At 37.0% G+C, this 19605-nt stretch overlaps 1 protein-coding gene across 3 annotated transcripts in view; it reads left to right on the plus strand.

Annotated features, from left to right (window-relative positions):
• The first annotated feature begins 247 nt into the window (after window positions 1–247).
• The window catches only part of ncam1b (neural cell adhesion molecule 1b), a 114325-nt gene continuing 94967 nt past the window's right edge, over window positions 248–19605 (plus strand). For all 3 annotated transcript variants that reach the window (XM_079392384.1, XM_079392385.1, XM_079392386.1), the window contains exon 1: window positions 248–517. In XM_079392384.1, coding sequence (XP_079248510.1) covers window positions 466–517 — 52 coding nt within the window. In that variant the 5' untranslated portion in view covers window positions 248–465. The remainder of the gene's footprint in view (window positions 518–19605) is intronic.

Genomic DNA, 19605 nt, shown 5'->3' on the forward strand with positions numbered 1-19605 from the left:
GCTGCGCAAAAGAAGGAACATTTTACAGATTTGGAACAACATGGCATACCAGAATATGAAAAATATATGTTTATATTGATTTCCCCTCCCATTCCTTACTCTGGGCAGTCTAGGTGTATGTGGTGTATTTAGTTTCCAGGTTGGGTTCAGTGTATTATTTGATAATATCGTTGTGTTTCCTCAGAGGCGCCGCTGATTGGGCGGATTAATTCGCGTGCATCTTGAAGCCGCTTGTGCACGCGCTCTTGCCTCTCACAGTCTCAGCGCGCCACATATGGGCACGGGAAATTAAACCGCAACAATATCAATACTGTCCAACGATCAGGATCCTTGTCCATATTCGCATCTCGTCCAGAAAACTTCGTGGGAACTTCGCAGGCATAATTTTACGGATTACGAATTCTTCATTTCAAGCACGGAAAACAATAATAAACAGTAAACACACTGTTTCATAAAGGGATTGCAATGTTTCCGACCAAGGCGATAATCTTAGTGCTTCTTTTCTTTGGCTGCGCAGGTAAGATCGCGTTCAAGAGTTCTGCAATAATCGCACACGAAATATAAACAGTTATATAATGAAGAGCTAGGGTTTTGTGCATTTTTTTCTGATTTGCATGCTACTTTTATGGTCAGTGATGTAGTGTCTGTGGCAGGTGCATCTGTGGACCTGTTTGAATTCTGCTGTGCTCATTGATCAACACTGTTGCATACAGTTTGTGAGAGGTTGTGTGTTGTTTACAATAATGCATGCCAGATAACGTAAGTATCCTTATAATACAGCTTATAGGGACTGCTATGAGCTAATTTGCTAGGCTAGATCCAGTGGGCTTTGATAATGGAACCTGTTCTTTAACTAGACAGGATTATCTGAGCTAATATTATAAGCAGCCCTGTACTTGCGCACTGAGTTAAAGCCTCTGTAAGATAGCAGAAGGATTCGAAAGAATCGCATTGATTTCCATTGATCCTCAGTAAATCCTTAAGGGACAGTGGTGGGATGAATTTCTTGGCAATCCACCTGCTGCACGAGTCGAGAAAGATCCAATCAGCGAGTTTAGGAGGGAACTGTCTGTGATGTATTTAACCTGTGTTGTGTATTACCTCATAGGCAACGCGGAATCCCAACTACACTGCAGTTATGAAGGGTGTTATCAGAGTCGTTTATAAATGTATGGCTGATATACATTGCTTTTGTATGTAAATTTGTCCATTCTATCCATTTATTTAGTGTGTTAAATGTTTGCACTTAATTTATCAAGTGCACTTAAACAAAGTAAAAAAAAAAAACTGTATGTAAAGTTTTTACAGAGCTTTATACACACATTTTTAGATAATCAATACTTTGCACTTTGAACTTCTGAATGTCTGTTCAGTAGTTAGTATGTAACATGACACATTAACATTATTCTAATTAGGTAAAAAAAAAACAACTTTAAAATGCTCTGCACCAATAAAATGAGCAAACACTTTCTGGTTTATTACCAAATCACATGTAATAGCAATTAAGACTGGAAAGTTTAACATAATATCTTGCATTTTGGAGCACATGCGTTCCTGATCATGATGAATGATTGGATACGCTTAGTCTTAAATGCTGCATCGATGCTGTAGAGATACCGTGGACTCAGTGTGCGTTAAGGGCACTGAGTTTTGCCATCAGACCTGGGACAGTCCTACACATTTACTTCCTGTGTGGCGTGCATGTGCTCACAAGTGGCTAAGACCAAAAGTGTGTATATTGGGACAGACCCTAATTTTCCATGGATTCCCAAGGGAATTTCCTGTGGGCTTTTAGCGTTTTGGATTTATGAGTGAAATAAAGAGACTAGTAAAAAGACTTCCTTATTGTGTTCTACCATATAAATAATGTTTTATTTCTCAAACGTGAATTTTGAAGCCACTGTGTTGTGTTTCTATAAAAATAAGTCACTACTAAAACTTGTCTCTGATTTGTCAATCATGTAAAATCATCCCTAGTAGCTGTCGTCCTTAAGTAGCAACTTTTTAACAAGTTATGTTTATCTGATTTGAAAATTTGTGTTTTATGTATAACTGTAATTTATGGGGTAGAAGAAAACATTAAAGTAATGTGAAACGTTTTTTATTCATATACCAATACTCTCTCTTGGCTTTTAGGACAGCAGCTCTATTGATGAAACACTTAAAGAGTGAAGATGTGGTCACATTAGCAAAACTTCAGCGAAAATTTGCAGGCAAAGTTGGCCCATTGTCAATAGTGTGGTGAAGCAGATCTTACTCACTTAACAATCAAGCTTTATATTGGTCAGCATGTCGAATTCCCATGTTGAGAGTTAACCAAACTTAAATACGATGCTAAATTTGTGTGTGAACATGTTTTGCCTCACGTGTCCCTCATGTAAATCTGAGATGACTGCATTTTGCCCAAAGAATTTTACCAAGTAACTGAATGTGGCGCACATTTAGTTCACATAAAAATGAAAATTCTGTCATCAATTACTTGCGTTAATGTCATTCCAAACCCATAAAACATTTGTTTGAAATACAGATGAAGATATTTTTAATGAAACCTGTAAGAATTCGGTCCCTTCATTGATGCAATTGCTTTACACAATGAACAAATGTAATTGAGGGTTTTATTCATTTATGAACAATACTTTATGTATTCCGAACAAAACTTCAGCGTATGCACAGTTCACCAGTCACTGTTTTCAGAACCAGAGAGTATATACTCCTATAATGCCGGTGGAGCTACTGTGAATATAATTGGAATTTTTGTCTTGTTGACATAGCTAAACAGAAAGCTGATAAGTGTGTTACAATATCTTATGAATGTTTTAGCAGATATTTAGTATATATGCACTCTCCTCCACTAACCAGTTCATAAGAACGCTGCACATTTGTGGAAGATTTTTTTTTAACTTAAGAAGATAAGACATTCAAGCATTTACATGCTTATTTTTTTCCCCTATTGATCTGATTGTTTCAGGTTTACACCAACTCTTTCTATCGGATCTAAATTTCATTCAGATCCAACTCAGTCGGATTAATTCAGGTGTTTACATGAAGGCTTTTTAATCCATTTGAGCCATCAATCTTATCGCTTATGGATTGGGTGGCTGTAAACATAGGGTGATTGTGACTCTTAAGAAGGATTGCTTGATTCATACAGATCCTTACTATGAGTGAAATAAAGAGACTAGTTTACTTTTAAATGCATGAAAGTTCTGGTTGTGTGGATTTCAGCAGATAGACAAAGAGGATGAAAGAATAAAAATATAATTGTTTGTGTTTCGAAGATGAACAAAAGCCTCATGGGTTTGGAATAACATTAGGGTGAGCATGTGACAACACAATTTTAATTTTGGGTCTTTAAAGAGATTGATTACCTGTGTAATTCCTTGTTTACCTGCACCCCACTGTAACAATTAAGAAGTAGACTTTAATTTTCCAGAATTGCCTCTTCAAAACTACCACAGTGATGTGGGAGGTTGCCAGGGCTTGCTATGTGGTTCCTAAGGTATTCTGGGTGGTTGCTATGTGGCTGTTCAGTAGTTCAAGTCAAAACAAAAGACCACCCCCAAGTCTCAGTGATATTCTGCTCCCTATAGGTTCCTCCTCAAGTCTATCAGATTTTTTGGGGGGAATCATTCCTTAGTGTGAACTTTACATATGAAGTTTAATTCTCAGTTATGAAATTTGATAAAGCAAAATGAGCAATAAGAACAGTGATGCTTTCCTTAGCATCCCCCACTCTTATGTCATTGTTTTGATGATGAGAGGAAAACACAAGGCTGTGCTGCCGGAGATGCTCTGGGACCTCATCTGTCATCTGAGAGATAAGATGGGCGGAGCCCTGTGGTCACATGATGCACTTCCCCAGGCTGCGGGCATGAGTCATCTTTGTGACGTAATCTCCTGATATATGCAGTTAAGCTCTCATTGGGCTTTTAATTAGCTGTGCTAGAGATAGATTGGCCAAAGCAAGATGAAAACAATAAATATGATTTAACCCACTGATCCGGAAACACGACAGACTGATCTCACATCCTTGCTTCTGAATTCGAGGAGATGACTTTGTGGCCTAAAGAAAATGGGATTTAACAGGACAGATGTTGCACTGACAGATCAATTTCCCTTGATCATTACTGCCGTACACCCACACAAACACATGCAGAGTTGCTGTCATGCACAAAGTGTGACTGGAATCTGTCTCTTCATCGCTGATGAGATTTGTGCATCTGCATTTGATCTTTCATTGTAACGCTGTTATTTTGTGTCTGCATCTGCAGTAGGTTCAAAAAATAACATTTACTAGTTTGCACTTAGCCTTAACCCCTCTGTAATCTAGTGTTGGGTCAATGGCATATGTCCAAAACAAATCTGGTATAAAACACGTGCCAAGTTCTTAAAAGTGCATTTTTGTATTCATGTTGTTTTTTTATGGTTTTGAAAAATGTTAAAACTATTTTTAAGAAATGTCTCAATGTGATAATGACTCATTTGGTGTATGTTATCATTACATTGTAGTGTCATGACGTGTAACCATTAACTAAAAGTAATAAAAAAAATTCCGTACACTTTGAAAGAATGTGAGCGTACACGTTAATCATTTTTTTCAAAAGATTTAGATATATTTTTAAAGGTAAAAAGTACTTTTTTAAATGTCATGAATTATCAATTCATAAATAATATAAAATTGTCAGGAAGTCGCACCACATGACTTTAGAATTCTTGTATTATAGGTCAAATTATGTGATATTGCAATACATTATTGAACCTGGCATGAGGGTCTGCAGGGGTCCTCTTGATGATATAATTTATTAATTTATTCTTTTGTTTTTTAACAGCTTTTTACTTCATGTTGGGCCACTTTTTTTGTCACACCGCATGACTTTGACTTGGCATACACGTTTTTCAAATTACTAAATGGTGAATGTTTTCGTAAAACAATTTCTTCTAAGAATTCAAAGATGAAAATGCATGTTCATATAAGAGCTTTATTCACGCCATCATAAGTATGATTTGCATTTTAATGTTTTTTTTTGTGTGTGTGGGGGGGGGTGTGATTGGGCCATATGACTTTTTAGCCACACCTCATGGCTTTGACCTGGCATTTAAAAAAGTTTTTAAAATATTAATCAGCAGTTAAGCCGTTTTGTTTACGTTTTGGTTTTGAATACTTGTTTTTGAAAATTAATAGATCTGAACAACTCACACTTATTGATCCTGTTGAATCATATCATATAATATGTTTTTTACCCTAGCATGCCATGACTTAAAGCAACCTAAAAAAAATTCCCAGGGGTCATTCTTGGTGGACTGTTTCTATTTCAAGGTTCAGCCTGTGTAGCGATAGCATATGTCAGTAAGCTGGATAATCCGGAAAGGCCTTCAGGGGCGAAGGCAGACTACATTCAGCATTTCGACACCATTTGGTGGTAAATTCATGTCTAGGGCCTCCCCATATGTGCAACCGAATCATTGAGACCATAAAGCCCTCCGCCGTGATTGTTCGGTACAGCAGAGATCGCATGCTTATCCTGTTGTTTGACATGTTGTGTCCCAGTGGATGCTTTTAAACCTCCATGATCGTTTCCCAGAGAGCTGCAGCAGATGTTTTAAAAGGACATGACGTTTAACTGATGCTCATGCTATATATGATGACTTTATGAACTATATTTTCTGTGAAAGAATGTCTCTCACAGTGATGTTGGATGGCAGTAACATGGCCAGCAGTAAATGCCAATGTCTGGGAATGAGCCCTGAGTTTTGCAGGACGTTCTGTTTGACTAAATGGTTCCCTGGGATGTAGCTCTTCTGCTTGGCCTCACCTTTGATCATGAGTATAGCTGGCAGATTAAGGCCTGCAGAATGCTGGAGGAACTGCAGCACCTTCAGGCTTAATGAGACCAGCCCTTTACCTTAACACATCCCTTGCAATGAATGCTATTCATGACTTCTGTTTCTCAATGTGTTGTCATAACACTATATGTTTCCAAAATAATAGGTGGCTTAAGTGCTATGAATTGTTGTTTTTATTCAGAAAGACATTATAAATGTGGTGTCTGTCTAACAGTGTTGGCCTGGAAACTGGCAAATAATTACCCTCGTGCTCTCAGCTTTACTGGTCTAAGATATCCTTTAACTCGTGTTTAAGAGAGTGTTATGGATTATCATCACCAGTCAAAATGCAATAACCTGGAAAGCACTAGCAGGAAAAGCAGATGGTTCTTAGGAAACCGATCCTTTTTTCCCCAAAATTTTCCAGTTTCACACGATTGAAGCAAGTTATTTGGACATGTCTAATTTTAGTGGAGTCAACACAATATGCTTTAGTTCGTTCTTAGGGAGTATATTGATAGTTTTCAGTCAAGTGACCGGCTCTAAGACTTGGAGGGCATCCATAGAACATCCATAGAACTGCTGCACAAGCGTGTCAATTTTTCATCCGTTTCACAGCCGCAGATATTTAGATCACCTCTCAAAAGAATAAAACAAAGGTATTTCTGTACAAAATGCAAGTTTTGGCCATTTTGTAATCCATACTAAGCACCTGCGGCAATATTTCAATCATAAACAGTGCGACAATATATATATATATATACATATACATATATGCCTTAATATATTTAAAACAGTAATATTAAAAGATCAAATTCAGTAATCACCACATTAATGATGCATAGTTTACACAGGCAAACAGATGAAGCCGGGAATATGAACGCGGTCCGCTTAACGGTTCAGTGTTTTTCTTCTAATGGTTTTCTATGGGAAGCCATTTAATGTGAAACTTTGCACATTGCGTTTATATTCTGGCTTCATCCTCTTGCCTGTAAAAAATATACATCATCAAGGTGTCCACTGAATCTTGCCTTTTAATATCTGCGTTTTACTACATTATTACATGATGCAATCTATGTAAAAATAGCTGGCGGTCAGTGGAGCAAAGCTTCGTTTTGCCCGCCAGGTGGGCGTTCCTATAAGGGTGTGACATCACGTGAAAACTATCAATAGCCTAACGTTAACCACTGTCCATAATTCAATTATTAAATGTAGGGTAGGTGATTTTGGTGAGGCAATAACAAGCTAGCTTTGAAAGCATAAGATGCCACCCTCTCTGCAAATCACTCTCCAACGCCGCACCTCCTTCAAATAGGGTGCACAGAGGTATGCAAATGCATACATTAGCATGCAGTTAGGACAGACTACTGTAGCCCTTGGATCGAGGGATATGATTTGATGAACATTTTATGGTCCTACGTATTCCATCGATGGTAGAAATACAGTTAGACCACTTAGGTACACAGAGATAAAATAAGTAGTACTCAGCTGGTCGTGTGATCTTAATATGGCAGCCCCATGAGGCGACCATGCTTAATGTTAAACTGCTTTTTATGTGACTGCATTATTATACGCGTATGTGTATATATATGCAGTACCTTTTAATACATAAAACATCAAGGATATAAGAATTCAGCCAAACTATCACTGTCAGTTTCACATGCAATGTATTACATACAAATATATTCCGCACATTGCAGTCAGAAACATCAGTTCTGTGGCAGTATTCATTTCTTTATTAATGGCTCTGATTTTTCACTGGATTCTTTCCCCGAGGGCATGTTCTCTCTTTGCAGGGGTGGTGTTGGTGTGAATTTTTTCTCTGGGCTTGATGTCTTTATAGCATCTGTCTACTGCTAAAAAATATTGAGCAACCGAATTAAGAAATGCAATTAGAGGCTGTATTTTGGCTAACTATTCACATACAGTATTCCCATGTGAAATGAGTAATGTTGTGATTTTATGCGTTCCAGGGGTCACTACAATCTTCAGTGTTTTTTTATTTTTATTATTATTTATTGTTTTTTTATTTGGTATTTTTTGCTTTTGAATTTATGTAATTCTATTCCTAATTCCTAATTCTTCCTCAAATTATTTGTCCTTGCAGGCATTTACAAAGCATTAATTGCTGAAACCATAAAGTTAACCTCAGATTTTTTTATTATTATTATTTGTATTGGATTGCATTGCATTCCTGCCTCTTGAAACCAGAAGGTTTGTGCCACTTTCCAGAAATATGGTAAGGCACAAAACCCATGTTTTTTATATGAGAAATAGGCCAATAATATAACAAAATTAAGCATATATATACGGTTGGGTTTATGTTATATATATATATATATACTGTATATAATATATTTATATAAACTTGTTACTTTTTAAGCATGTGTAATTTAATTCATTAAATTTAATTTAATATAATTAGATTTGTCCCAAAATTGAGTCCTCATTTATTGTAATGATCAGGGGGAAAAAAAAGAAAAAAGTTTTTAATGTATTTGCATTTTCTAAAATTTTGTTATCAAGGTTGAAAACATAGCTAACCTCATATAAAATAAATAGAAACTGTGTTTCTGATTCCATTTATATTATGAGGTTTGCAACTTTTTATATAGTAAAATATAAATTGGTCTCAAACTCAAGTCCTGGAGGGCCACAGCTCTGCACAGTTTAGCTCCAACCCTAATCAAACACCCCTGATCCAGCTAATCAAGCTCTTTCAGGATCACAAGAAACTGCCAAGCAGGTGTGATTTGAAGTTGGTTGGAGCTAAACTTTGCAGAGCTGTGGCCCTCCAGGAATTGAGTTTGAGACCACTGTATTATGTATTCTGACCTCCTGATGTTGACAGTCAACATTTTCCAAAGGTGAAGTACTTTATCCTTTACCATTGGTTTAAATGGGAAAAAAAAAAATACAGTGGTGTGAAAAAGTGTTGGCCCCCGTTGGCCCCCTTCGTGATTTTTATTTTTTTGCATGTTTGTCACACTTTTGTTTCAGATCATCAAACTAATTTAAATATTAATCAAAGATAACACAAGTAAACACAACATGCAGTTTTTGAGTGAAGTTTTTTATTATGAAGAGAGAACAAAATCCAAACCCACATGGCCCTGTGTGAAAAAGTGCTTGCCCGCTAAACCAAATAACTGGTTGGGCCACCCTTCGCAGCAACAACTGCAATCAAGCGTTTGCGATAACTTGCAATGAGTCTTTTACAGCACTGTGGAGGAATTTTGGCCCACTCATCTTGGCAGAATTGTTGTAATTCCGGCACATTGGAGGGTTTTCAAGCATGAACCGCCTTTTTAAGGTCATGCCACAGCATCTCAATAGGATTCAGGTCAGGACTTTGACTAGGCCACTCCAAAGTCTTCATTTTGGTTTTTTTTCAGCCATTCAGAGGTGGATTTGCTGGTGTGTTTTGGATCACTGTCCTGCTGCAGAACCCAAGTTCACTTCAGCTTGAGGTCACGAACAGATGGCCAGACATTGTCCTTCAGGATTTTTTGGTAGACAGCTGAATTCATGGTTCCATTTATCACAGCAAGTCTTCCAGGTCCTGAAGCAGCAAAACAGCCCCAGACCATCACACTACCACCACCATATTTGACCGTTGGTATGATGTTCTTTTTCTGAAATGCTGTGTTACTTTTACGCCAGATGTAATGGGACACACACCTTCCAAAAAGTTCAACTTTTGTCTCGTCAGTCCACAGAGTATTTTCCCCAAAGTCTTGGGGATCATCAAGATGTTTTCTGGCAAAACTGAGACGAGCCTTTATGTTCATTTTGCTCAGAACTCTGCCATGCAGGCCATTTTTGCCCAGTCTCTTTCTTATGGTGGAGTCATGAACACTGACCTTAACTGAGGCAAGTGAGGCCTGCAGTTCTTTAGATGTTGTTGTGGGGTGTTTTGTTACCTCTTGGATGAGTCGTCGCTGCGCTCTTGGGGTAATTTTGGTCGGCCGGCCACTGCTGGGAAGGTTCACCACTGTTCCATGTTTTCGCCATTTGTGGATAATGGCTCTCACTGTGGTTCGCTGGAGTCCCAAAGCTTTATAAATGGCTTTATAACCTTTTCCAGACTGATAGACCTCAATTACTTTCTTTCTCATTTGTTCCTGAATTTCTTTGGATCTCAACATGATGTGTAGCTTTTGAGGATCTTTTGGTCTACTTCACTTTGTCAGGCAGGTCCTATTTAAGTGATTTCTTGATTGTGAACAGGTGTAGCAGTAATCAGGCCTGGGTGTGGCTAGAGAAACTGAACTCAGGTGTGATAAACCACAGTTATGTTTTAACAAGTGTAAAACCCTAACACTTTTTCACACAGGGCCATGTGGGTTTGGATTTTGTTTTCCCTTCATAATAAAGATCTTCATTCAAAAACTGCATGTTGTGTTTACTTGTGTTATCTTTGATTAATATTTACATTTGTTTGATCTGAAACAATAAAGTGTGACACATGCAATACAATAAAAAATCAGGAAGGGGGCCAACACTTTTTCACACCACTGTAAATAAAAATCATTTTAAAAAATAATTTCAGATCCCATTTTGTATCCTCTTTGTGGAAAGCTGCACTTTTCATGTAACAGTGAAATATATGAGTGTCTATACCCATGTCTCCTGCCGTTCTTTTTGCTGTTGGTTTTTGTGGTTTATGGGGACTCTCCATAGGCGTAATGGTTTTTATACTGAACAAACTGCGTGTGCTATTGCCTTACACCAACCCTACACCTAAACTTAGCCCTCACAGGAGACTTTGTGCATTTTTAGATTTTCAAAAAAACACCATTTAGTATGTTTTTTTTTAAGCCTTTCGAATTACGGGGACATAGGCAGTGTCCTCATAAACCACCTTCATATTGTAATACCTCTGTCATACCCATGTCATTATACAAATTTGTGTCCTCATAAACCACATAAACATGCACACACACACACACACACATCCCCTCTCTGCCTCTATCTCTTGCTGTCTCCCCTTCTGTCTGTTTTCCTCGCTCTCTTTCTCTCATTTACAAGCACGTGCCACCCGAACACACTCACACTCACGCACTCACACACAGATGGAGAGTCCAGTGTGACTGGGTGACCTCCCCTGCCTGAAATGCCTCACACTTACTCGGCCAACAGAAGCTGGATGTGTCATGACCCCTGCCGTGTTATCTTTTTTTCTCCCGGATGTTTCATGTAGAGTTTGAGCAAAATGTCCACAGGCAGTCAGACCATCAGATACAACGGAAATGCAATGAATGAGAAAAACAATCTCACTTTTGGGCAAGAAGCTCCCTAGTATTACTAGTACTAAAGTGCTAATGCAGATATCAGTATTATTACAAAGAAATCAGCATTTGTTGGGCTTACTTCATGCTTATGTTGCGTCTCGGGGGTTAACTTAACAATGAATTGAGTGGTTTATTTTGGGGATGGTTAAGTCTTTTTTTTTTAATGTGGTCCAGCAGGCAGCATTTCGAGGCACTCAATCAGGAATGTCCCTTCTGGTCTGATGGCAAAAAATTTGCTACGTCAGGCTGGAGTGAGTGCGTCATCCAGGACCCACAGCTTGACGAGAACATGCATTAGTCTCTCTGCATGACTGCCTCCGTCCACCGCTCTGTAAATACATGATGACGGAACAGGGTCACTACTGCTTTTTTTTTCATTCTTCTGAGCTCAGTCATGAAATATAGTTGCATAGAACAGCCATCAAGCCTTAAGAATGATGCTTTTAGGTTGAAGCTTATATTCAGTCTTACACATATTTAATCCTGTATTTATTAGTGGCACTTATTAAAGGGATAGTCACAAAAAGAAGATATTTTGTTGGTAACCAATTTTGGTTTCACTTCCATTGTATGGACAAAAAGTCAATAGTCAATAGTCAATGGGAAATTTTTTGATTACCGTGTTCCACAGAGGAAAGAAATGCATATAGGACATGCATATAGAAACAACATGAGGGTAACGGACATTTTTGGATGCAAGCATCACTATTACTATTTTGCCCACACTTGAAACATGCAACTCAAACGTGCTGGGTGAACAATTCGATAGTAGTAAACCAATATATCGCCAAGACTGATAAATTGGCCAATATTTGCCATTTTATGATTATTGCCAATTGTTGCCATAAGTGTAGGAAGCAGGACTATTATTTTGACAGGGCTAAGAATGCAGCCATTTGAGTGCGGAGTTCACCATATTCTGTTAACTCTTCTGTATAATAAATTATTTAAAAAATTTAAAACAAAGAAAGTAAATGGTGTATGAAAAAGTATTTTAGCGTTTGACTTTGTTATTAGTAGGCCTAATAGAAAGGCAAACTCTATAATGCTTTCATTTCACTGAACAGTGTTGGTCAAAATGTTTACTTAAAAAAATAAATAAAAATAAATCTTGTTTTTGTAAAAAAAAAAAAAAAAAAGAAAAAAGCTAAAATATGATAATAAAATCAAGTAGATTTTAAATTGGTTCATTTTACTGGTTTATTTTGTCATATTATTTTTTCTTAATTGACAAAAATTTCAAGTTATTATAATTATATAATAATAGTTATATAATTGTCAAGGTATTTCTAATTTGGTAAATATTTATTTTAATTTCAACCGCATAGAACACCCTAGCAACCACCTAGGAATGCTTTAAAAATCATCCAGAATATCCATATAGCAACATCTTGGCAATAACCCATAACACCTCAGCATTGTAACATTGAGTTTGGCATTGGCAGGCTTGACTCACTCAATGCTAAATATCTAAATATCAGTAGCAGTATTCATTAGTATTCAGTATTCACGTTCATTTGGTTGGTAGCTCATCTTCTCTCATAAAGCACAGTCTCTCCATCAATTCATTTAGCATGTGAGCGTTTCAGCAGACACACCGCTTGTTATTCTATAATTAGAACAAGAGGAATTGTTGGATGTGAGCATCGCTCCCAGCCACGGATCTGTTCTCTCTGATCATCTCTTTTCTCTCGTAATGAGAGCTCTGATAAGCTCCCTCAGCTCAAGGAGTCAAGCCCAGAGACTCATAGACCTGGACCAGGCGGGAGAAGGGAATCCTTGGTTCTCCTGCATATCTCAAGATGTCCAAGAATGAAGTTGATCCGTGCATGTGAGCGGACCACTGTAATTTTGGCACGATTGTAAAGTATTGTGGCTGCCTACAGTTGGCGTGCGGGGAGGAGGTGCCTCTCCACCATCTGTTGCCCTGTCACTAGATATGACACACGCTTCCTCCAGCAGCTTTTTCACCAAATAACAGCAGTTTTATGGCAGATCCTGTTGCATTCTTTTGTGGTCAATTGATTTTTGCCTAAATCAATTCTGTGAGCTTTGTAGGCATTATATTTACACTTGAAGCTGGTTATTGAACACAAAGTGCCATAATGAAAAACGACTATATATATATATAACTTGTATCTAACAGTATAAGTATTTACTATCAGTTTTTATCCATTTAACACATCCTTGCTGAATAAAATTAGTAATTTATTTTAAATTTGTTTCCAGCACAACTATTTCCAACATTGCTTATAAATTAGCATATTATAATGGTTTCTGAAGGATCATGTGACACTGGAGTAATGATGCTGAAAACTGAAAATTCAGCTTTGCCTCACAGGAATAATTAATATTTTAAAGTATTAAAATAGAAAACTGTTATTTTCAATTGCAATAATATTTCACAAAATTACAGTTTCCTTCTGTACTGTATATATTTTTTTATCAAATAAATGCAGCCTTGAGGAGCATAATCAATTATTATTATTTCTTTCTGCATGATTTCACAGACAACTGTTTTTAAAGATTAATAAGCAGTACAAATATAATCATATGTTTATTACTGAAGATTTCTTATGGCTCTCTAATAATTATATTCCTTAAATGCAGTTTTTCTTCATTATGATATCAGGACAGTTGAATCACCCTGATATTTGTGACTTTATGCCCTTCACAAAATGAATTTTAACTCAGAAATTAAAAACATGGTCATCAAACAGAGAAAAATCAAGGTACATGAATGTACCTAAAAAGGTATAAATGCTTTGTCGCATAACAATGCTTTGTCGCTTACCCTAGGGTACAGCAATGTACCTCGGAACGTTGGTACATTTTTGTACCTTCTTCTTTGTACCTCTAAAAGAACATGTATGCACCCCTAGTGATAGACATGTACCTTTGTGTCCTGGTATGGTTTAAAATTACATCCTGATATTTTCCATAGCATTTCACTAATGTTCTGCTGAACTGATTTGTCCTAAAAAACGTAATATTTCTGAGTGAAAAAGTACACTTGCATGGGGTGATTTAATTGCTTCAGAAGCATTAGGCTTTGTGAGCATTTTGTTAACCATTTTTAAATACAAAACACAGAGGCAGTCCAAGTTTATCTAATATTCAATTTATAACCCGACAAATTATGGTAACTCAGACCATTTGAGGAAACCGATTGCCTTAAACCATTTAAAATATGAGTACTATAAACTCATATACATTCAGTTCAATTTACTTTTTTTGTGTGTGTGTTGGCTAATCAATTATTAGAGTAAATGAAATTAATTTTTTAATTCACTCGGTTTGAATTCAGGTAACAAATCTAACTAAACAAAGTCTTCTTTTCAGATAGTAGTAGATATGCCAGGATCAAAGCTTGAATGACTGATGACATTATTGTCCCTGAAGACAAAACACAAAATTAGGGAAATTCAACTCATTCAAATAAACAACATATATGGACAGCTTATTTTTATGAATCATAATAAACCACTAAAAACTTACCTGACATCTTTATTATATATCTTATATATCTTGATCATTGTTTAAATTTCAATCTAATATTCACAAAAAAGTATAGTATCGCTTCCGAAGACTTACCGTTTGTGCTTCTGGTCATCACTGCATTTGTATTAATAGCAATTCATCAAAAAATACAAATTGAAGAACAAAGTGTTTAAATAAATGTTTATAACGTGACAAATTACATCTAGTACAACACAAAAGCCCATCAATTTGTTTAATGTGAATTCTACTTCATTTTAGGTTCATATTAGTTTTGCAGCCGTGCTGTTGCCAATGTCGTCACACCACCCCTCGCTGCCTTTGCTCTGAGAAGATTGATCTCAAAAGCATGACAACAATTTGTTCGAATGAATTTTAAACACGACAACGTGAGGAGTAAATAACAGCCTGAAATGTTAACTAAAGTTATAAACCCTCCTCAGCCCCTTTACTCACCGGGGCTTCAGCAGAATTAGTAAACCTCATCAGCATCAATAGATGATACTGAAAAAGCGGATAATAAATAACGATTAACAAAAAGTTTAAATGTATTGTAAGTTAATATCGGGAATGTGTGTTTGCTTTACCTTGCTTGGGAACTGTGGCGCGAGTGACGGTTAGAGATGAGGAAGATGGTCTCTCAGCCGTCTCTCCAAATACAATTTGCTGGACTCGTTTGTGTCCGGCAGTGAAAAATTTTATTAATTTATCACTGACAAACTGTTGTGTATAACACTGCATATATAATACTTGCCGATAACTTTGATGTAATGGCGCGTTAGCTCCACACTTCTTTGCTAGCTAATGCTACACGCATTAGGATAACTGAGCTGGTTAATTCTCAGATAAAGTTAACAATAAAACACAAAGCATTCAAAAGTGCTTTTATAGGAGTAAAGAAGTTCAAAATGCTTACCTGTTACCTGTTGTGACCGCGTCGTGAGCCGTCCTGTGATCCCGTGAGTGAGCAGAGGGGGATGTGCGGAGCGGACGTGACTGACTGAAAAATGCTCGTGGTTTTTGAAAAATACCCGGATAACATTTTGCCTCGAGTAGAAGTAATTACTTTTAAAAGGATTAATGTAGACTTAATAAGAAAAAGATTTCTGAATATGAAAGGTAATATATTACAGTTTAGTTAGGCTATTTAATTAGTTATAGAAGATATAAAGCCTAATAACTTAGAGCCCCATGTTATACAAACGTGATTTCTCGAAAAAAAAACTATATTAGAAATCATGCAATGTATATCTGAAATCCCAGCTAAGTTTATAATGGAACTTATAGGTCATACTGACCAAGAATTAAATGGGAATTTACCAGTAGCCTTTTTTATTCAATAAACACACACATTTAAATGACGATTTTGTGATCTGTGATTTGCTGCATGATTTGCCTGTACCTCAAGCTTGTTAAAAGTACAGTTATGTACCTTTTGCTGTCAGAACTGATTTTGTACCTTTAAATTAAAACAAATGTCAACAGTTGCAATCTTAAGGACCATATTCTGTACCTTACAGGGTACTTTCGTGGCAAATGTACCTTTAGGTACAGAAACGATACCCCTATTTTTCTGTGTGAAGATGTGCATTCAAGTCATTGCAATCATGTAATGCATTTTTTTTATTTATTAGATCTAGGCAAAAAGGATGTGGCTGATCATTGTTGTCCAGTTCTGTTCCTTGATAGCGTGACAAGCATTGCACTTCAAAACACTTAATTCATACAGTAACTGAATTTCTGAGTGCCAAGTTGGCGTCAGTTCAGTTTGAGAATGTTTTGAAAAGTTCATTGGATATGAATGACCAAATTGTTCAGTTTTTTTCTTCTTTGTCAGGAAAGGTCTTATGGCTAAGAAATGGAGACAGGGCCATCTGTTGCTAAAACCGAACACAGAATTCGACAGTACTTGCAGATGCTGAATGCTGCCATTTTGTGCTCTCACAATGAGATTAGGGGCCTTGTTACTCCCACGACTACAGCAGGAGAAAATGAGGTTACAACAGATATAAAACTGAATAACTGCATGTATCGATTGAATCGTTTGTCACTGTTATGGGGTTCCTTTGAGGTCCTCTTTGTGCTGGTGCTTAGCATGTTGCTGTGCTTTTGTGCTTTACAGTAGATCTGATTTAAGATTGTTTAGGGGTATTGCTTGGTGCACGCTGAGTTGCCCGAGAGCCGAGAAGACCGACTGTGGTGGATTAGCATAATTAGCAATGGCATGGATTAATGAGATACGTCCCTGATGCACTTGATGTATGAAAACCACTCTGTGCTGCCAATTGTTTGTAGATTTGTAGAAGAACCAAGTGCCAAAGAATATCAACATCTGTGGTTACTTTAATGGAACACCAGAATTGTAGCTTATGTACGGGAACTAAGCATGCACATTAAAACATTAAATCAAAACAAAAATGTATATACCTATAGATCCTCCAAAGTGACATTTATTTGTGGAACCTTTCTAATTAACCTGTTTTTGGAAGACTAGTTGACTCCTATGACCTATACTTGTTCCCCACCAGGTTTCTTAACTAGCTTAACCAGAAAGACTTTGTTGGTCAGCAAAAAAGAAAAGCTAGGAGGAATTCAAAAAAGCGGAGTGGGATGTGTGAAATGGTTATGACTTCTATCATGTGAACATGGTTTGTATTTTTAAAGTCTAACACCAAGCAGAAAACATTTATTCTGTGATCTTTGTCATCCGACAACATGAAAACCAAAAATGAGCCCAAAAACATTCACTTCAGGTGATTAAAAAAATACCAGTAAGTATCTAAGTACCAAAGAAAAATAATTAAATGATATGAAGAACATTTAATTTTTAAATATTTAATTTATTTTATTATATGTCCCTCTGGAATACTTGATTCTGATTGGTCAGTCGCTGCACTGGGAGATGTTTTTGCATAATTAATTACTGCTAAATTATTTCATATCTCTCCTAAGACTCTACAGTGTCTTTTCTCACATAATATAACTCAAATCAATATTTCATGCACATTTATTTATTTATTTTGTTAAGTGGCTATGTAATAAGCTGGATAATGTGCAGTCATCTCATCATTATCCCCAAATAAACCCCTTCATTATGATGTAAGATCACCTTGACTGATTTGTTTAGCAATGACGGGCTGACTGTAGATTATCCCTTGCATATCTAAAAATAGGCATTACCACCTGGATACATAAGAATTACTCATCATGTATTATAAGATTTTGGTCATACCAAATGATTTTTGGGTCATCCACCAGAGAAAAGAAATAAAGCTCCAAAAATCAGATTAATAAAATTTACGATGACTGGGGAATCCACATTTAGCATTTCTAATCAAGATCATGGTCTAATTTTCAGACATCTGGAACTGTATCAAAAGTAGGATTTATTTGTTCTCCGACAGCATTAGCTCTGCGCTCACAGTACTGCGCTATGCAGAATCTAAGCCATAAATATTCTGGATTGCCAAAATTCCTCAAAGACACTTCTAAGGATGGATAAAAATGACACTGTTTATACACAGTTTTGTAATTCCTTGGCTGCCGGTTATACCCCCCCCCCCCCCCCCCTCTATTCCATAACAATTCGCTCCCCTTTTAAATATGGCACTTAATCATCTTGAAATAACGTCTCAGGTGACAAAGAAATGAGCAGCGGAAGAAATGGAACGAGCCTCGTGACATTGAACAGTTTTCACTGGTTGAAATGACATTTCGTAAATTACTTTCTGTGAATTTTCCTCCCACATCTCTGCAGCATCTCCTCCATACACAGGACATCTGAACGCAGACGTACGGTTATTTTGAGCCAGACGGAGAGAACTCATGTCATCACCTCTTTTGAATAGACGCCCACCACTTTGTTTTCCATTATATTTAAAACTGTGCCTTGGGAAAGTAGACAGTGCTGCTGTGCTCACATGTGGTCTTGGATTCAAACAGCATATTAAGTAGTTCATGAAGAGACGTTCATGTGAACTCCCACTCGGGGTCAGTGGGGTCAGCATCTTTGCGCCCTGGCCCGGGTCTTGGATTGTCATTTAACCCAAGTGTTTTCCAAGGTTTCAGACTCATTTTGCCCGTTTTCATTTCCCCAGCTCATCAGCTAATTTGCACATTAATTTCATTTGTTATGGCAAACGGCAGATAGCAGCATATTGAGATGCATTGGTTCATCAAAGTAGCCAACCAACCTTGAATACTGTGTGAGACATTTAAAAATTCTCATTCAGCATCTCTCAAAGTGAGTTCACAGGGGGGTTTATTGCTGCAGGGCGACAGTACTGTTTAGTCACTACTAGTAACAATGGATCTAGATGGCTGACTAGTCATTGTTCTTCCAGTTACTAATTAGTGTTGAAAGCATCAGTGCTTTAATTAGAATCATAATGTCATGTTATGCATTAAATATGATGCATTTTACATGGAGATCACCTTGGAGACTTTTTGCCATTGCATCCCATGACTGTAGCATTGTGTCAGTGTAAATATTTTTTTAAATCTTCTGTTTTGTTTAATTCTGTTTCACTGCTAGCTGGTTTTGAGCGCTCCTCGTGAAACAGAAACTTTGGACTCTCTCTTTTTCTAGCACTTTAGATACGGTAGCTCCTTTACACTCAAAGAAGATTAAAGAAAACAGTCCAACACCATGGTATAATGAGCACACTCACACCCTAAATAGAGCATCCCGGAAAATGGAGCGCAGCTAGAAGACAACAAAACTAGAGGTGTTTCGTATTGCATGGAGAAAAGTGTTTCCTCCTACAGAAAAGCTTTAAAAACTGCTAGTCTCTTTTAGAAGAAAACAAACACAATTCCAGGTATTTATTTAGTACAGTGGCTAAATTAACTAAAGATAAAGCATCAACAGGCACTGACATTTCCAAAAACTATGTGACTTTGTAGTAAAGTATACTTTAGTATAGACTTTTCTAGTCATTTAGTCCATCTAAATCCCATCCCTCCACAGTCAACTAGGGATGAAACCATA

The sequence above is a fragment of the Barbus barbus genome (assembly GCF_936440315.1).
Source record: "Barbus barbus genome assembly, chromosome: 34".
Classification (NCBI taxonomy): Eukaryota; Metazoa; Chordata; class Actinopteri; order Cypriniformes; family Cyprinidae; genus Barbus; species Barbus barbus.